The sequence below is a fragment of the Ambystoma mexicanum genome, chromosome 1q, assembly GCF_040938575.1.
Source record: "Ambystoma mexicanum isolate Mex_15411 chromosome 1q, UKY_AmexF1_1, whole genome shotgun sequence".
Taxonomy (NCBI): domain Eukaryota; kingdom Metazoa; phylum Chordata; class Amphibia; order Caudata; family Ambystomatidae; genus Ambystoma; species Ambystoma mexicanum.
The window spans coordinates 695,136,472-695,156,668 of NC_090922.1; the positions used below are offsets into that span (position 1 = coordinate 695,136,472).

General features: G+C 38.1%; 1 protein-coding gene across 1 annotated transcript in view; it reads right to left on the reverse strand.

The window, feature by feature from the left end:
• LOC138535425 (P-selectin-like) overlaps positions 1–20,197 on the reverse strand; it is an 899,675-nt gene that overhangs the window by 747,924 nt on the left and 131,554 nt on the right. The window contains exon 3 of the mRNA XM_069641294.1: positions 8,445–8,533. Within this exon, the coding sequence (XP_069497395.1) occupies positions 8,445–8,493 (49 nt within the window). The 5' untranslated portion in view covers positions 8,494–8,533. The remainder of the gene's footprint in view (positions 1–8,444; positions 8,534–20,197) is intronic.

Sequence of the window (20,197 nt, forward strand, 5' to 3'; positions counted from 1 at the left end):
TCACCCAGAAAGCTTAACTGACTAATGCGGCTGCTTCACCCGTTTCCTGCTTACAGTTGACTTCACCTGTAGGTGGGCTGCTCCAGGCAGCTCTTGCCTGATGCCTCCCTCACCCCATCTCAGGCCACATCCACCTGTCGCTCCACAAGACATCTGTAAGCAGCAGCAGAAACATGAACTTTGTGCTTTCTCCTTATATACCAATGCAGGGGCAGGAGCAATCAGCATAGCTGTCACCAGAAGATCCCTTGAACTTAAGACAACCAGATCGTGCTCCAGTTGCACAAGGAGCCAGGTGCTAACTCTTCTCACATGCAAAGCTTTATGGTGACCATTGATGAGTGGAGGAGCATCGTTGGACTAAAGATAACACTAAGGAAAGCAAAAGGATGGAGTGTAGCAGTCAGGCTATGCAAGACTTCGTCTCGGCTCACAGTTATGGGTTTCTTCCCTTCCCAGAGGACTACAATAACAGCTTGGGAAAAACCAACAGTTTTGGCTTTTGTAAAGTCAAATGCATAAGGTGCTCACATTATGTCAGTTATGAAAATCAAAAGCCAGGTACTACTATGCCAAATATTTACATGCCATTCCTAATTCTATGACAAGACAGGAGGCTTGCATTATGCTTTACTTTCTTTATTTGCTGCCACACTAGCACTTTAAAACTTAACTTTAATACTGTACATTTATGTTCTTACAAAACCACAGTTATGGAAAACGAAAATGGACCAGTTTAAACGTTTGTTTCACATCTGCATGTGATCACTGTAATCACCCGGGAACTACTAGTCCCATTATACTCATAGTCTCTGGAGTCCAATCCTCCCAGCTCTGCACCTATTAGAGGGCAGCCTCCTGTATAAGAACCCCTGTGCCCAGGTCCTTTCCTCTTTCTTTTTGCTGTCATAAAATAAGTGACATTTTTCTCTATCTTTGCTTATAGAAGGATTGTTAGTCACGTATATATTTCTATAATGTATGTAATATGTGTATATCAGTATGGCATTACATCGTAGCGCGCATGGAATTAGTTTCATTCTCCTCAAAAGAGTTTACCTGAACGCGTAGCGCGAGCGTTGCACAGCGTATTACATTCAGTAAGCGCGCGTTATACTTTTTTCACGAAAGTTCGAGTGTTGTGAAGAGCGAGCGAGGGCCGGAGCCGCGAGCAATTCTGCTCGCTTCAGGCTGCCGAGCCCCGCGCTCTGTAATAATCGGCGCCGGCTCACATTGCGCTTGCAGTCGCGTACGAGAGAAGTAGTCAACCAGAGCTCCAGATTTATTTTGAAAAGAAAAAAAAAAAGTATATATATATATATCTTTTGATTATGTTATAAAACGCAAGAAGCGGGTTGCAGGCACACACTACATTACTCCTCAGAAACGTGTGTAGAGCCTGAAGAGCCTTCATCTGCTGACTTCCACGCAGTTGGCCCTGCCAACACCTCGATTATGGCTCAGTTTGTCACCCCCACCAACACCCCTTCCACTTCTCCGGAGTGGAGTCAAGAAGAGTGGGAAGAAGATCCTTCCCAGCAAGAATCAGACTTGACACAGAGTTTTAAGAGGTACTCGGAGACTCCCTGCAGCAGGCGGTTTCTCAAGGGGTGCAGCCCATTACGAAGAGATTGGAGACTCTGGAAATGATAATGGCTGAACAACAGAAACAGATCACAGCCAGGAAAAGACGGGCTAGTAGCCCTAATGAAGGAACGTCAGCAGGACACCCCCAAAAAGGGGTTGAGAAGAAGGGGTGTAAAGTAGCCCGGAAGAGCAAGCACTCTTTGACCCCCCCCCGGGCATCATTGAAAGGGTTAACACTGTTCGCCAATTGACAGGCGACCCTGTCGCCAGGCTTAAAGAAGCCTTCCTGGCAAAGAACAGAGACAGCCAGGATAGACCCCCTACCCCAGGGGTGTACAATTAAGGGGACGATGACGAGGGCTATTCGCCCGATGATAAAGGGGGCGAGGGAGAAGAAGATATCAGTAAAGGTGTGGAAGACCCCCAAATCATAGAAGATACGGCAGACATGCTCGACCCCAAAGCCATCCGAGACCCTAAGTCCTCAGAATGGGTACCTTCCCCTAGAGTGGCACTTTACATGGCTCAGCATATCAGAAAACCTCTAGAAAGAGAGGTAAGATCGAGAATGAGATCTGAGGTTTCTAGACCAGAACTGCCGAATAAACTAACAGAAACCCCTGACTTAGACCCTAAGATGGTTACGTTCCAGCTAGAGACGTCAGGAAAGGCGTGGACCGGGCCTGCAAAGGATGTCAGCATAAGCTCCTGGACATTTCGGGTCCATTAGTAAAAATTATAGACCTCGCTGAGAAGTCAAAAGATACAGGCACGCCAATAGACGCAACCGTCCTGGGCAACTGGGCGCAAAGAGCAGTATGCCTATTGGGCAAAGCCAATTGTGCCTTATCTTCGGAAAGAAGAAGAGGAATCTTATTGAAGATTGACAACAAGTTGAGCGACCTGGCCACCTATGAAGCGGGCCAAGGCGCCAAAGGTCTGTTGTTCAGCGAGGCGTTAGCCAAAGAAATGGCGCAGTTCGTAGGAACTTATTCCGCTTTAGAGAAGGCCCAGACTTCAATCAGAAAAATCTTTCCAGGGTGGATTTTTGCCAGGACCGGACAACATAGGGGTTGCTCGTCCGGTCGCTATAACTCCCAACGAAGGCCCTACAATCAGCGCACCCAGTACTGGGACTGCAGACAACAAGACTCCTTCTTCCCGGCTAGATCGAGGTTCCCTAGAGGCCGCAGGGGAAGAGGATCTTACAGACAACCAGGGGCAGCAGCCGGTGAGTACATCATGTCGGAGTGTAGGAGGAAGAACCCTCCACTACCTGCGCGAATGGCAAGCATTATCAATCGATGCATGGGTGCTACAGGCAGTAACAGGCCTACAGATAGAGTTTATAGGTACGCCAGTGCAGAGAACAGAACCCCGCCCCATAGTTATGGCGCAAGAGGAAGCAGCGCTCCTGCACAGCGAGCTCAGAAAACTAGAAAGCAAAAATGCGATAGAGCGCAAACTCCAGAGAGATCCCGGTTTCCTCAGCAACATGTTCCTAGTTCACAGAGGGGACAAAATAAGACCAGTAATCAATCTAAAAGATTTGAACGAATGGATGTTATACAACCATTTCAAGATGGAGGGGATTCATCTTCTCCGAGACCTTCTGCACTCCGGAAACTGGCTAGCTCGTCTAGATCTCAAAGACGCATACCTAACGATTCCGATAGCAACTTCTTATCGGAAATATTTGCGCTTCCGATGGAAGGGATAAGTATGGCGATTCACGTGTCTCCCGTTCGGTCTGTCCTCCGCTCCTTGGGCCTTCACCAAGCTCATGAAACTGGTGGCAGCAGCCATCAGAGAGAGAGGCATACGTATCATCATCTATGTAGACGACATTCTCGTCTGAGGATCAGAGAAAGCTACTCTAGCAAAGAACGTTCAATGGGTATTCTCTCTCCTCACCTCACTAGGATTCCTAGTGAACCTAGACAAATCCCAACTACGTCCGGTCCAGAGGATAGACTTTCTAGGCTTCACAATAGACTCAGTGAAAGCCTCCCTCGAGCTCCCAGGTCACAAAGTGAGAGCGATCAAGAAAGAACTCAGAGCAGTTCTAGCGAAAGGGACTATTTCCCTTCGTAAACTAGCCAGAGTAGTTGGTCTTCTAGCAGCCTCCATTCAGGCGATATTTTCGGGTCCTCTTCATTATCGAGCCCTGCAAAGGCTCAAAATAAAACATCTCCAAGGAGGTCTGCGATATCATCAATTAGTGACTTTGGACCGCAAAGCCCTCACAGAGCTCAACTGGTGGCTAGAAAACATGGAGGCCTGGAACGGCCGCGCCATTTTTGGCAACGCCCCAGAACTAGTAATAGAATCAGATGCAAGCAGGTCAGACTGGGGAGCCAGATGCGAACATGTGCAGACAGGAGGGAAGTGGTCAGAGGAAGAGTTACAACTCCACATAAATTGTCTCGAGTTATTAGCGGGCTCTTTCGCAGTGCGCGCTTTTACGAAAGACAAGGTGAAATGTTGCGTACTGCTCAAGATGGACAACATCTCTGCAGTGCGATACATAAACAAATTGGGAGGCACAAAATCCAAAATGCTAGCCGAGTTAGCGAAGAATTTCTGGCATTACTGTCTTCAAAACAGAATCTCCGTATCAGCGGAATACTTACCAGGCAAGCAGAACGAAGTATCAGATTGGAATTCACGTTATCTTGTGGACTCCAGCGATTGGAAACTGCACCCCCAAGTCTTCCAGCGATTGCAGAATCTATGGGGGCCTCTACACATAGATCTGTTCGCGTCCAGACTGAACGCCCAGACATCAAGGTACTTCAGCTGGAGGATAGACCCGGATGCAGCGGGCACAGATGCCTTCCTGCAACCCTGGACAGGGGCAGTACATTATGCCTTCCCGCCGTTCATTATGATCACTAGAGCTCTAGCGAAAGTTCGCTGAGACCAAGCAGAAATTGTGATGGTGCTCCCCCTCTAGAAGGCACAACCTTGGTTTCCAGTAGCAATGGAACTTTCTACAGATTTTCCGAGGATAGTGCCTCAGCTGCCGGACCTTCTTCTCGACCCATGCGGCCATCCTCACCCGCTAGTGATCACGGGCTCGCTACATTTGATAGCTTGCAGGGTTTCAGGAAAAGATGGGACCTGCCAGGAATTTCACATCTCGCTGCAGATTGTATCAGAGACTCCTGGGCGCCTTTCACCCTTCGGAGCTATAGTGCGGCATGGAATGGGTGGTCCAGGTGGTGTTCGGAGTACGAGTTGGATCCCATTTCAGCCCCTTTAGTAGAAGTCCTCAACTTCCTAGCTTTCAAATTTCAAGAAGGCGGCGCCTTCAGAACGGTGGGAGTGTATAGGTCAGCCATTTCAGCAGGCCACAATGAGATTGAGGGTACCGCGGTAGGTGAGCACCCAGCAGTTGTACGTCTACTCAGGGGGATGAAGCTCAAAAGGACGTTTTTCGCCTCTTTCTTACATGGCCCGATAACGAGAACTTGTCCCGATCTCAGTTATCGGGAAAGCTAGCCATGCTGCTTTACCTTACAGCCTGTAGGCGAGTTTCTGATGTCAAAGCTCTGGAAATCGATAGGAAAATATTCTATCCGGACGGCATATCTTTTACCATTACTAAAAGGACTAAGACAGATTCGAGAGTGATTGACTACCCATACTTCACTAGTAATAAAAAGCTTTGCGTAGCGCAATGTGTCCAAAGATTATGAGAAAGCAACAGCGCATATTAGGCCACAGGGAGTGACCCAGCTACTCATTGTGTGCAGGAAGCCCTATCATGCAGTAGCATCAGCGACCATTGCTAGATGGGTGAGAGAAATAATGCATTGGGCAGGGATTGACTTGTCTCTTTTTGGCGCGCATTCAGCCAGGGGGGCGATGGCTTCAAAAGCTTTTACTACAGGAGTGTTGCTGCAAGACATTATGAAATCAGCAGATTGGTCCTCTGAATCGACCTTCAAGACATTCTATTTTAAGCCTGTATCGGAAATACCTAATAGGGTGGTGAACAGCGTTGAACAAGCATAATGCGAGCCTCCTGTCTTGTCATAGAATAAAGATTGCCCACGCTATCAGCTCAGGAAGTCTTCATTCTATTAAAGACAAGGAGGCGAGCATTATATCCCACCCAGAATAGTAACATATCAGTTGCATTGGCATGTGGTTAACTTTGTAACACCGTTGCTCATTCCCACCCTCATAATGACTCTCCATTCCTTTTAGGAGATGACCAGAAAACTACAGGATGAAGAAACTTGCGAAATTGAGTAAAGTTTCTTTCAAGTTGGTCGCGTTTGACCTTAAAGCCTTCAGTTCTGAAGATTGTTAACAGTTCATCCCAAGAGGATCGCTCCGTTGGCGAAGAGACTATTGAGTTTGAGAGACAGACACAAAGAAAGAGGAAATTACCTGGGCACAAGGGTTCTTATACAGGAGGTTGCCGTCTGATAGGTGCAGAGCTGGGAGGATTGGACTACCAGAGACTATGAGTATCATGGGACTAGTAGTTTTCGGGTGATTACAGTGATCACATGCAGACGTTTTCCATAACTGTGTTTTTGTAAGAACATAAATGTACAGTATTAAAGTTAAGTTTTAAAGTGCTGGTGTGGCAGCAAATAAAGAAAGTAAAGCATAATGCTCGCCTCCTTGTCTTTAATAGAATGAAGACTTCCTGAGCTGATAGCGTGGGCAATCTTTATTACTACTTACAAATGCCCTGTATTGTCACTAAACAATCATCATGCCAAGTGTGGCCATCACATGGAAGGTAATTGCAACATATGCCAGCTATGTCATTAAATAGCATGTACCCACAACATATGTCCTTTATTCTTAAACTGGTCAGGGAGGCAGAAAGATCAATCTTGAAGCTGAGGAAAGAGATAAGGCGGCTGGGGAGCGCATGCTCAAGTGAGAAAGATGGACCACAGGAAGCATGTGTAGGTTTGGCATTTTAGGGGAGCACAGACCCTTGGGAAGCAGAGAGTATGGGGCAGGAGAAAGTACATAAGCAAGAGAAGGAGTGCATATATCAAATTGCACAGAATCAGCTGAACAGTCTTGCTGGCCAGAGACTGGCACATAAAACCGAGAGCAAACTTTGACACTAGCGTAGATGAAAAGTGTAAACACTGTAACAATTGGTGAAATGTGTAAAAAAGCAATGACAATTGTGACATCAGTGGACATGCCATATTCTATCATTGCAGTCAAGGCTTCCCAAAACAAACACGTTTTATGGAGGCCTGACCCTAATCGTGAAACTTAAAGGTACTAAACACATCATGAATTATAGATAATTTACCAGCAGAAACATGTTTCTCTGACAGTAAGAACCCTTAGTGGTAAACACAAATAGATGGCAAAGCCGGCAGGTCAGAGGCTGGAAAGCATGGAGTCTGAAAGGCGAGATGGAAGGTGACAGAGGAAAACAGTTAGGGATGGGAGGAAGAAGAAGAACTTCAGTGACACAGAAGAAAGGGCACACAAGACGTTGCCCCTAAGAGGATTCTGTAGGAAATGAATCATATTCCCCATAAAAAGTGATGAATTGGGTCATCTTGTGTAAATAAATGGTCAAGGTTACAAGAGTACAGGTGCTCAGTGTTTATGGGAGAACGTTTATCTTTGATCCCTGGATGAATTAGTTAAACCTATTTTTGACAATTTGGTGGATGGAATAACTACCTCCATCTGCCAAGCGAGTGCACAGCACCCCTCACCAACCACTCCGCAAGAGAAAATGCTGGTCCGAGCGAACATAGGCTTTTACCCCATAGTTTACTCTATTTGACACAATTAGAATATTAAAAATTATACTGGGCTTTGAAAGTGAGAATGTATTTGCTGTGTCCTGAACCAAGCCAACATGTAGTGCAATGTTGTAGTTCTGTAATTACAAGTGCAAATGTTTGCAAAAAGCGAAGTAAAAGGTGGCATTGGATGTCAAGTGGTTCCTTGGTGGGACTACTTAAACCTCTCTGCATCATTACACAGGCTGTGACATTGCCTCTCAGCCTTCAAATTGTGAGGTTATTTTCTGTGCAGAACGTAAACAGTCTTCAACCCTATTATGTCTACGTTTTCCTCTACTGTACTCAGTACTCCGGATAGGACTTTGAAATTATAGTATTTCAGTTAGTCAAGTTGGGAGTAAAATTATTTTTATGAGATTTAAAAAGTAGTTTCCATTTCTAGCTGGAATATTTATCTGTCCATTAAATATATATTTAAACAATAAAACATACAAATAAATGTATCATATGAAATAAAGGTATGAGCAGCACTGTATTATCAAAAGAAAAACACCCATGTTTGTATCGACAGTGACTGGCTAGTGGGCCCATGTCATGTGACACCTTAAATCAGTCCTGGTTATTTTGCCAACAATGCTTTCCATTTTGGGAGCTGGCCCATACTTATAATGACGACACCTAAACTACAAGAAGTCCCAGAATGCTAAGAGGTTATAGTTGAAAGGGACCGACTTGTTGGGGGAGCATGGCCACTTCGCAGCTTTGATTGGCCTTTGGCAAGTATTTCCCTGCTGCATTATTAAGTTGATTGGTGTTTTGGCAAAATAAGATGTGACTACACATAGAATTCTGTAGAAATGAAGAAAAAGAAGAGTGATTTTACAGGTGTTTTGGGTAGGTTGGTATGGGTAGTTGGTGGGAATGAATGCTGGTTTTAGCATTGCCACGGACGGCCAATGGGTTGATAAAAGGCAACACACACAGCTTGTGTGTCCTTCCTCATATCACATCTTCCTCCTCTGTGTACTCGTATGCCAACTGTAATGACATAGATGGCATTATAATGAAACCCAATCGCCAAAATCTAACAATACATCAAACACTTACCACAGCTAATGGTGACAAAGGAGAACTGGAGATGCGCCCTGAGCGGCATTGCTTCTTGGATATACTGTCATGGATGTTCTCTGTAAATGCTGTAGGAAAAATGATTAAACCTTTGTCAAATGTAAGTTTCCTTTCATTTGTCCACCTTATCCATTGATCCATTGTGACTAGGATGCGAACTTACTAGGATGCAAGGAGCACACCCTTGAATAGCTGGCTGTGTTTGGCTTGTCCATAATCGTCATTGCTTAAAGGATTTATTCATATTTTACTCTAGAAAGCACCAGGAAAAAAACAACCTGGCACCAGCAAAGGCAGACAACGAAGCAAACATGTTCACGGCTAATAGAAAACGTCATGAATGTTACAACCCCCGGTAGCATGCATGACATATTTTTGTAAGAGCAAATTCGAAATCAGGTGTGTGCTGCTATTTATTATTGCTTTTTTCATATGTACTAATGCTATTATAAATCAGGTGTGTGCCGCTATTTATTATTGCTGTTTTCCTATGTACTAATGCTATTCTAAATCAGGTTTGTGCCGCTATTTATTATTGCTATTTTGCTATGTACTAATGCTATTCTAAATCAGGTGTGTGCTGCTATTTATTATTGCTGTTTTGCTATGTACTAATGCTATTCTAAATCAGGTGTGTGCTGCTATTTATTATTGCTGTTTTCATATGTACTAATGCTATTCAAAATCAGGTGTGTGCTGCTATTTATTATTACTGTTTTCATATGTACTAATGCTATTCTAAATCAGGTGTGTGCTGCTATTTATTATTGCTATCCTGCTATGTACTAATGCTATTCTAAATCAGGTGTGTGCTGCTATTTATTATTGCTGTTTTCCTATGTACTAATGCTTTTCTAAATCGGGTGTGTGCTGCTATTTATTATTGCTATTCTGCTATGTACTAATGCTATTCTAAATCAGGTGTGTGCTGCTATTTATTATTGCTGTTTTCCTATGTACTAATGCTATTCTAAATCAGGTGTGTGCTGCTATTTATTATTGCTGTTTTCAAATGTACTAATGCTATTCTAAATCAGGTGTGTGCTGCTATTTATTATTGCTATTCTGCTATGTACTAATGCTATTCTAAATCAGGTGTGTGCTGCTATTTATTATTGCTGTTTTCATATGTACTAATGCTATTCTAAATCAGGTGTGTGCTGCTATTTATTATTGCTATTCTGCTATGTACTAATGCTATTCTAAATCAGGTGTGTGCTGCTATTTATTATTGCTGTTTTCATATGTACTAATGCAATTCTAAATCAGGTGTGTGCTGCTATTTATTATTGCTATTCTGCTATGTACTAATGCTATTCTAAATCAGGTGTGTGCTGCTATTTATTATTGCTGTTTTCCTATGTACTAATGCTATTCTAAATCAGGTGTGTGCTGCTATTTATTATTGCTATTCTGCTATGTACTAATGCTATTCTAAATCAGGTGTGTGCTGCTATTTATTATTGCTATTCTGCTATGTACTAATGCTATTCTAAATCAGGTGTGTGCTGCTATTTATTATTGCTGTTTTCCTATGTACTAATGCTATTCTAAATCAGGTGTGTGCTGCTATTTATTATTGCTGTTTTCAAATGTACTAATGCTATTCTAAATCAGATGTGTGCTGCTATTTATTATTGCTATTCTGCTATGTACTAATGCTATTCTAAATCAGGTGTGTGCTGCTATTTATTATTGCTGTTTTCCTATGTACTAATGCTATTCTAAATCAGGTGTGTGCTGCTATTTATTATTGCTATTCTGCTATGTACTAATGCTATTCTAAATCAGGTGTGTCCTGCTATTTATTATTGCTATTCTGCTATGTACTAATACAATTCTAAATCAGGTGTGTGCTGCTATTTATTATTGCTATTCTGCTATGTACTAATGCTATTCTAAATCAGGTGTGTGCTGCTATTTATTATTGCTGTTTTTCTATGTACTAATGCTATTCTAAATCAGGTGTGTGCTGCTATTTATTATTGCTATTCTGCTATGTACTAATGCTATTCTAATTCAGGTGTGTGCTGCTATTTATTATTGCTATTCTGCTATGTACTAATACAATTCTAAATCAGGTGTGTGCTGCTATTTATTATTGCTGTTTTCCTATGTACTAATGCTATTCTAAATCAGGTGTGTGCTGCTATTTATTATTGCTATTCTGCTATGTACTAATGCTATTCTAAATCAGGTGTGTGCTGCTATTAATTATTGCTATTCTGCTATGTACTAATGCTATTCTAAATGAGGTGTGTGCTGCAATTTATTATTGCTGTTTTCATATGTACGAATGCCATTCTAAATCAGGTGTGTGCTGCTATTTATTATTGCTATTCTGCTATGTACTAATGCTATTCTAAGTCAGGTGTGTGCTGCTATTTATTATTGCTGTTTTCATATGTACTAATGCTATTCTAAATCAGGTGTGTGCTGCTATTTATTATTGCTATTCTGTTATGTACTAATGGTATTCTAAATCAGGTGTGTGCTGCTATTTATTATTGCTGTTTTCCTATGTACTAATGCTATTCTAAATCAGGTGTGTGCTGCTATTTATTATTGCTATTCTGCTATGTACTAATACAATTCTAAATCAGGTGTGTGCTGCTATTTATTATTGCTGTTTTCCTATGTACAAATGCTATTCTAAATCAGGTGTGTGCTGCTATTTATTATTGCTATTCTGCTATGTACTAGTGCAATTCTAAATCAGGTGTGTGCTGCTATTTATTATTGCTATTCTGCTATGTACTAATGCTATTCTAAGTCAGGTGTGTGCTGCTATTTATTATTGCTGTTTTCATATGTACTAATGCTATTCTAAATCAGGTGTGTGATGCTATTTATTATTGCTATTCTGCTATGTACTAATGCAATTCTAAATCAGGTGTGTGCTGCTATTTATTATTGCTATTCTGCTATGTACTAATGCTATTCTAAATCAGGTGTGTGCTGCTATTTATTATTGCTGTTTTCCTATGTACTAATGCTATTCTAAATCAGGTGTGTGTTGCTATTTATCATTGCTGTTTTCATATGTACTAATGCTATTCTAAATCAGGTGTGTGCTGCTATTTATTATTGCTATTCTGCTATGTACTAATGCTATTCTAAATCAGGTGTGTGCTGCTATTTATTATTGCTATTCTGCTATGTACTAATGCTATTCTAAATCAGGTGTGTGCTATTTATTATTGCTATTCTGCTATGTACTAATGCTATTCTAAATCAGGTGTGTGCTGCTATTTATTATTGCTATTCTGCTATGTACTAATGCTATTCTAAATCAGGTGTGTGCTATTTATTATTGCTATTCTGCTATGTACTAATGCTATTCTAAATCAGGTGTGTGCTGCTATTTATTATTGCTATTCTGCTATGTACTAATGCTATTCTAAATCAGGTGTGTGCTGCTATTTATTATTGCTATTCTGCTATGTACTAATGCTATTCTAAATCAGGTGTGTGCTGCTATTTATTATTGCTGTTTTTATATGTACTAATGCTATTCTAAATCAGGTGTGTGCTGCTATTTATTATTGCTATTCTGCTATGTGCTAATGCTATTCTAAATCAGGTGTGTGCTGCTATTTATTATTGCGATTCTGCTATGTACTAATACAATTCTAAATCAGGTGTGTGCTGCTATTTATTATTGCTGTTTTCCTATGTACTTATGCTATTCTAAATCAGGTGTGTGCTGCTATTTATTATTGCTATTCTGCTATGTACTAATGCAATTCTAAATCAGGTGTGTGCTGCTATTTATTATTGCTATTCTGCTATGTACTAATGCTATTCTAAATCAGATGTGTGCTGCTATTTATTATTGCTGTTTTCCTATGTACTAATGCTATTCTAAATCAGGTGTGTGCTGCTATTTATTATTGCTATTCTGCTATGTACTAATGCTATTCTAAATCAGGTGTGTGCTGCTATTTATTATTGCTGTTTTCCTATGTACTAATGCTATTCTAAATCAGGTGTGTGCTGCTATTTATTATTGCTATTCTGCTATGTACTAATACAATTCTAAATCAGGTGTGTGCTGCTATTTATTATTGCTGTTTTCCTATGTACAAATGCTATTCTAAATCAGGTGTGTGCTGCTATTTATTATTGCTAATCTGCTATGTACTAGTGCAATTCTAAATCAGGTGTGTGCTGCTATTTATTATTGCTATTCTGCTATGTACTAATGCTATTCTAAGTCAGGTGTGTGCTGCTATTTATTATTGCTGTTTTCATATGTACTAATGCTATTCTAAATCAGGTGTGTGATGCTATTTATTATTGCTATTCTGCTATGTACTAATGCAATTCTAAATCAGGTGTGTGCTGCTATTTATTATTGCTATTCTGCTATGTACTAATGCTATTCTAAATCAGGTGTGTGCTGCTATTTATTATTGCTGTTTTCCTATGTACTAATGCTATTCTAAATCAGGTGTGTGTTGCTATTTATCATTGCTGTTTTCATATGTACTAATGCTATTCTAAATCAGGTGTGTGCTGCTATTTATTATTGCTATTCTGCTATGTACTAATGCTATTCTAAATCAGGTGTGTGCTGCTATTTATTATTGCTATTCTGCTATGTACTAATGCTATTCTAAATCAGGTGTGTGCTATTTATTATTGCTATTCTGCTATGTACTAATGCTATTCTAAATCAGGTGTGTGCTGCTATTTATTATTGCTATTCTGCTATGTACTAATGCTATTCTAAATCAGGTGTGTGCTATTTATTATTGCTATTCTGCTATGTACTAATGCTATTCTAAATCAGGTGTGTGCTGCTATTTATTATTGCTATTCTGCTATGTACTAATGCTATTCTAAATCAGGTGTGTGCTGCTATTTATTATTGCTATTCTGCTATGTACTAATGCTATTCTAAATCAGGTGTGTGCTGCTATTTATTATTGCTGTTTTTATATGTACTAATGCTATTCTAAATCAGGTGTGTGCTGCTATTTATTATTGCTATTCTGCTATGTACTAATGCTATTCTAAATCAGGTATGTGCTGCTATTTATTATTGCGATTCTGCTATGTACTAATACAATTCTAAATCAGGTGTGTGCTGCTATTTATTATTGCTGTTTTCCTATGTACTTATGCTATTCTAAATCAGGTGTGTGCTGCTATTTATTATTGCTATTCTGCTATGTACTAATGCAATTCTAAATCAGGTGTGTGCTGCTATTTATTATTGCTATTCTGCTATGTACTAATGCTATTCTAAATCAGATGTGTGCTGCTATTTATTATTGCTGTTTTCCTATGTACTAATGCTATTCTAAATCAGGTGTGTGCTGCTATTTATTATTGCTATTCTGCTATGTACTAATGCTATTCTAAATCAGGTGTGTGCTGCTATTTATTATTGCTGTTTTCCTATGTACTAATGCTATTCTAAATCAAGTGTGTGCTGCTATTTATTATTGCTGTTTTCCTATGTACTAATGCTATTCTAAATCAGGTTTGTGCTGCTATTTATTATTGCTATTCTGCTATGTACTAATGCTATTCAAAATCAGGTGTGTACTGCTATTTATTATTGCTGTTTTCCTATGTACTAATGCTATTCTAAATCAGGTGTGTGCTGCTATTTATTATTGCTATTCTGCTATGTACTAATGCTATTCTAAATCAGGTGTGTGCTGCTATTTATTATTGCTATTCTGCTATGTACTAATGCTATTCTAAATCGGGTGTGTGCTGCTATTTATTATTGCTGTTTTCCTATGTACTAATGCTATTCTAAATCAGGTGTGTGCTGCTATTTATTATTGTTATTCTGCTATGTACTAATGCTATTCTAAATCAGGTGTGTGCTGCTATTTATTATTGATATTCCGCTATGTACTAATACAATTCTAAATCAGGTGTGTGCTGCTATTTATTATTGCTATTCTGCTATGTACTAATGCTATTCTAAATCAGGTGTGTGATGCTATTTATTATTGCTATTCTGCTATGTACTAATACAATTCTAAATCAGGTGTGTGCTGCTATTTATTATTGCTATTCTGCTATGTACTAATGCTATTCTAAATCAGGTGTGTGCTGCTATTTATTATTGCTGTTTTCCTATGTACTAATGCTATTCTAAATCAGGTGTGTGCTGCTATTTATTATTGCTATTCTGCTATGTACTAATGCTATTCTAAATCAGGTGTGTGCTGCTATTTATTATTGCTATTCTGCTATGTACTAATACAATTCTAAATCAGGTGTGTTCTGCTATTTATTATTGCTGTTTTCCTATGTACTAATGCTATTCTAAATCAGGTGGGTGCTGCTATTTATTATTGCTATTCTGCTATGTACTAATGCAATTCTAAATCAGGTGTGTGCTGCTATTTATTATTGCTATTCTGCTATGTACTAATGCTATTCTAAATCAGGTGTGTGCTGCTATTTATTATTGCTGTTTTCCTATGTACTAATGCTATTCTAAATCAGGTGTGTGCTGCTATTTATCATTGCTATTCTGCTATGTACTAATGCTATTCTAAATCAGGTGTGTGCTGCTATTTATTATTGCTATTCTGCTATGTACTAATACAATTCTAAATCAGGTGTGTGCTGCTATTTATTATTGCTGTTTTCCTATGTACTAATGCTATTCTAAATCAGGTGTGTGCTGCTATTTATTATTGCTATTCTGCTATGTACTAATGCAATTCTAAATCAGGTGTGTGCTGCTATTTATTATTGCTATTCTGCTATGTACTAATGCTTTTCTAAATCAGGTGTGTGCTGCTATTTATTATTGCTGTTTTCCTATCTACTAATGCTATTCTAAATCAGGTGTGTGCTGCTATTAATTTTTGCTATTCTGCTACGTACTAATACAATTCTAAATCAGGTGTGTGCTGCTATTTATTATTGCTGTTTTCCTATGTACTAATGCTATTCTAAATCAGGTGTGTGCTGCTATTTATTATTGCTGTTTTCCTATGTACTAATGCTATTCTAAATCAGGTGTGTGCTGCTATTTATTATTGCTATTCTGCTATGTACTAATGCAATTCTAGATCAGGTTTGTGCTGCTATTTATTATTGCTATTCTGCTATGTACTAATGCTATTCTAAATCAGGTGTGTGCTGCTATTTATTATTGCTATTCGGCTATGTACTAATGCTATTCTAAATCAGGTGTGTGCTGCTATTTATTATTGATATTCTGCTATGTACTAATGCAATTCTAAATCAGGTGTGTGCTGCTATTTATTATTGCTATTCTGCTATGTACTAATGCTATTCTAAATCAGGTGTGTGCTGCTATTTATTATTGCTGTTTTCCTATGTACTAATGCTATTCTAAATCAGGTGTGTGCTGCTATTTATTATTGCTGTTTTCCTATGTACTAATGCTATTCTAAATCAGGTGTGTGCTGCTATTTATTATTGCTATTCTGCTATGTACTAATGCAATTCTAGATCACGTTTGTGCTGCTATTTATTATTGCTATTCTGCTATGTACTAATGCTATTCTAAATCAGGTGTGTGCTGCTATTTATTATTTCTATTCTGCTATGTACTAATGCTATTCTAAATCAGGTGTGTGCTGCTATTTATTATTGCTGTTTTCATATGTAAGAATGCCATTCTAAATCAGGTGTGTGCTGCTATTTATTATTGTATTCTGCTATGTACTAATGCTATTCTAAGTCAGGTTTGTGCTGCTATTTATTATTGCTGTTTTCATATGTACTAATGCTATTCTAAATCAGGTGTGTGCTGCTATTTATTATGCTATGTACTAATACAATTCTAAATCAGGTGTGTGCTGCTATTTATTATTGCTGTTTTCCTATGTACTAATGCTATTCTAAATCAGGTGTGCTGCTATTTATTATTGCTATTCTGCTATGTACTAATGCTATTCTAAATCAGGTGTGTGCTGCTATTTATTATGGCTATTCTGCTATGTACTAATACAATTCTAAATCAGGTGTGTGCTGCTATTTATTATCGCTATTGTGCTATGTACTAATGCAATTCTAAATCAGGTGTGTGCTGCTATTTATTATTGCTATTCTGCTGTGTACTAATGCTATTCTAAATCAGGTGTGTGCTGCTATTTATTATTGCTGTTTTCCTATGTACTAATGCTATTCTAAATCAGGTGTGTGCTGCTATTTATTATTGCTGTTTTCATATATACTAATGCTATTCTAAATCAGGTGTGTGCTGCTATTTATTATTGCTATTCTGCTATGTACTAATGCTATTCTAAATCAGGTGTGTGCTGCTATTTATTATTGCTGTTTTCATATGTACTAATGCTATTCTAAATCAGGTGTGTGCTGCTATTTATTATTGCTATTCTGCTATGTACTAATACAATTCTAAATCAGGTGTGTGCTGCTATTTATTATTGCTGTTTTCCTATGTACTAATGCTTTTCTAAATCAGGTGTGTGCTGCTATTTATTATTGCTATTTTGCTATGTACTAATGCTATTCTAAATCCGGTGTGTGCTGCTATTTATTATTGCTATCCTGCTATGTACTAATACAATTCTAAATCAGGTGTGTGCTGCTATTTATTATTGCTATTGTGCTATGTACTAATGCAATTCTAAATCAGGTGTGTGCTGCTATTTATTATTGCTATTCTGCTATGTACTAATGCTATTTTAAATCAGGTGTGTGTGCTATTTATTATTGCTGTTTTCCTATGTACTAATGCTATTCTAAATCAGGTGTGTGCTGCTATTTATTATTGCTATTCTGCTATGTACTAATACAATTCTAAATCAGGTGTGTGCTGCTATTTATTATTGCTGTTTTCCTATGTACTAATGCTATTCTAAATCAGGTGTGTGCTGCTATTTATTATTGCTATTCTGCTATGTACTAATGCTATTCTAAATCAGGTGTGTGCTGCTATTTATTATTGCTATTCTGCAATGTACTAATACAATTCTAAATCAGGTGTGTGCTGCTATTTATTATTGCTGTTTTCCTATGTACTAATGCTATTCTAAATCAGGTTTGTGCCGCTATTTATTATTGCTATTCTGCTATGTACTAATGCTATTCTAAGTCAGGTGTGTGCTGCTATTTATTATTGCTGTTTTCATATGTACTAATGCTATTCTAAATCAGGTGTGTGCTGCTATTTATTATTGCTATTCTGCTATGTGCTAATACAATTCTAAATCAGGTGTGTGCTGCTATTTATTATTGCTGTTTTCCTATGTACTAATGCTATTCTAAATCGGGTGTGTGCTGCTATTTATTATTGCTATTCTGCTATGTACTAATGCTATTCTAAATTGGGTGTGTGCTGCTATTTATTATTGCTATTCTGCTATGTACTAATACAATTCTAAATCAGGTGTGTGCTGCTATTTATTATTGCTATTGTGCTATGTACTAATGCAATTCTAAATCAGTTGTGTGCTGCTATTTATTATTGCTATTCTGCTATGTACTAATGCTATTCTAAATCAGGTGTGTGCTGCTATTTATTATTGCTGTTTTCCTATGTACTAATGCTATTCTAAATCAGGTGTGTGCTGCTATTTATTATTGCTGTTTTCATATGTACTAATGCTATTCTAAATCAGGTGTGTGCTGCTATTTATTATTGCTATTCTGCTATGTACTAATGCTATTCTAAATCAGGTTTGTGCTGCTATTTATTATTGCTGTTTTCCTATGTACTAATGCTATTCTAAATCAGGTGTGTTCTGCTATTTATTATTGCTGTTTTCCTATGTACTAATGCTATTCTAAATCAGGTGGGTGCTGCTATTTATTATTGCTATTCTGCTATGTACTAATGCAATTCTAAATCAGGTGTGTGCTGCTATTTATTATTGCTATTCTGCTATGTACTAATGCTATTCTAAATCAGGTGTGTGCTGCTATTTATTATTGCTGTTTTCCTATGTACTAATGCTATTCTAAATCAGGTGTGTGCTGCTATTTATCATTGCTATTCTGCTATGTACTAATGCTATTCTAAATCAGGTGTGTGCTGCTATTTATTATTGCTATTCTGCTATGTACTAATACAATTCTAAATCAGGTGTGTGCTGCTATTTATTATTGCTGTTTTCCTATGTACTAATGCTATTCTAAATCAGGTGTGTGCTGCTATTTATTATTGCTATTCTGCTATGTACTAATGCAATTCTAAATCAGGTGTGTGCTGCTATTTATTATTGCTATTCTGCTATGTACTAATGCTTTTCTAAATCAGGTGTGTGCTGCTATTTATTATTGCTGTTTTCCTATCTACTAATGCTATTCTAAATCAGGTGTGTGCTGCTATTTATTATTGCTATTCTGCTACGTACTAATACAATTCTAAATCAGGTGTGTGCTGCTATTTATTATTGCTGTTTTCCTATGTACTAATGCTATTCTAAATCAGGTGTGTGCTGCTATTTATTATTGCTGTTTTCCTATGTACTAATGCTATTCTAAATCAGGTGTGTGCTGCTATTTATTATTGCTATTCTGCTATGTACTAATGCAATTCTAGATCAGGTTTGTGCTGCTATTTATTATTGCTATTCTGCTATGTACTAATGCTATTCTAAATCAGGTGTGTGCTGCTATTTATTATTGCTATTCGGCTATGTACTAATGCTATTCTAAATCAGGTGTGTGCTGCTATTTATTATTGCTATTCTGCTATGTACTAATGCAATTCTAAATCAGGTGTGTGCTGCTATTTATTATTGCTATTCTGCTATGTACTAATGCTATTCTAAATCAGGTGTGTGCTGCTATTTATTATTGCTGTTTTCCTATGTACTAATGCTATTCTAAATCAGGTGTGTGCTGCTATTTATTATTGCTGTTTTCCTATGTACTAATGCTATTCTAAATCAGGTGTGTGCTGCTATTTATTATTGCTATTCTGCTATGTACTAATGCAATTCTAGATCACGTTTGTGCTGCTATTTATTATTGCTATTCTGCTATGTACTAATGCTATTCTAAATCAGGTGTGTGCTGCTATTTATTATTGCTATTCTGCTATGTACTAATGCTATTCTAAATCAGGTGTGTGCTGCTATTTATTATTGCTGTTTTCATATGTAAGAATGCCATTCTAAATCAGGTGTGTGCTGCTATTTATTATTGTATTCTGCTATGTACTAATGCTATTCTAAGTCAGGTGTGTGCTGCTATTTATTATTGCTGTTTTCATATGTACTAATGCTATTCTAAATCAGGTGTGTGCTGCTATTTATTATGCTATGTACTAATACAATTCTAAATCAGGTGTGTGCTGCTATTTATTATTGCTGTTTTCCTATGTACTAATGCTATTCTAAATCAGGTGTGTGCTGCAATTTATTATTGCTATTCTGCTATGTACTAATGCTATTCTAAATCAGGTGTGTGCTGCTATTTATTATGGCTATTCTGCTATGTACTAATACAATTCTAAATCAGGTGTGTGCTGCTATTTATTATCGCTATTGTGCTATGTACTAATGCAATTCTAAATCAGGTGTGTGCTGCTATTTATTATTGCTATTCTGCTGTGTACTAATGCTATTCTAAATCAGGTGTGTGCTGCTATTTATTATTGCTGTTTTCCTATGTACTAATGCTATTCTAAATCAGGTGTGTGCTGCTATTTATTATTGCTGTTTTCATATGTACTAATGCTATTCTAAATCAGGTGTGTGCTGCTATTTATTATTGCTATTCTGCTATGTACTAATGCTATTCTAAATCAG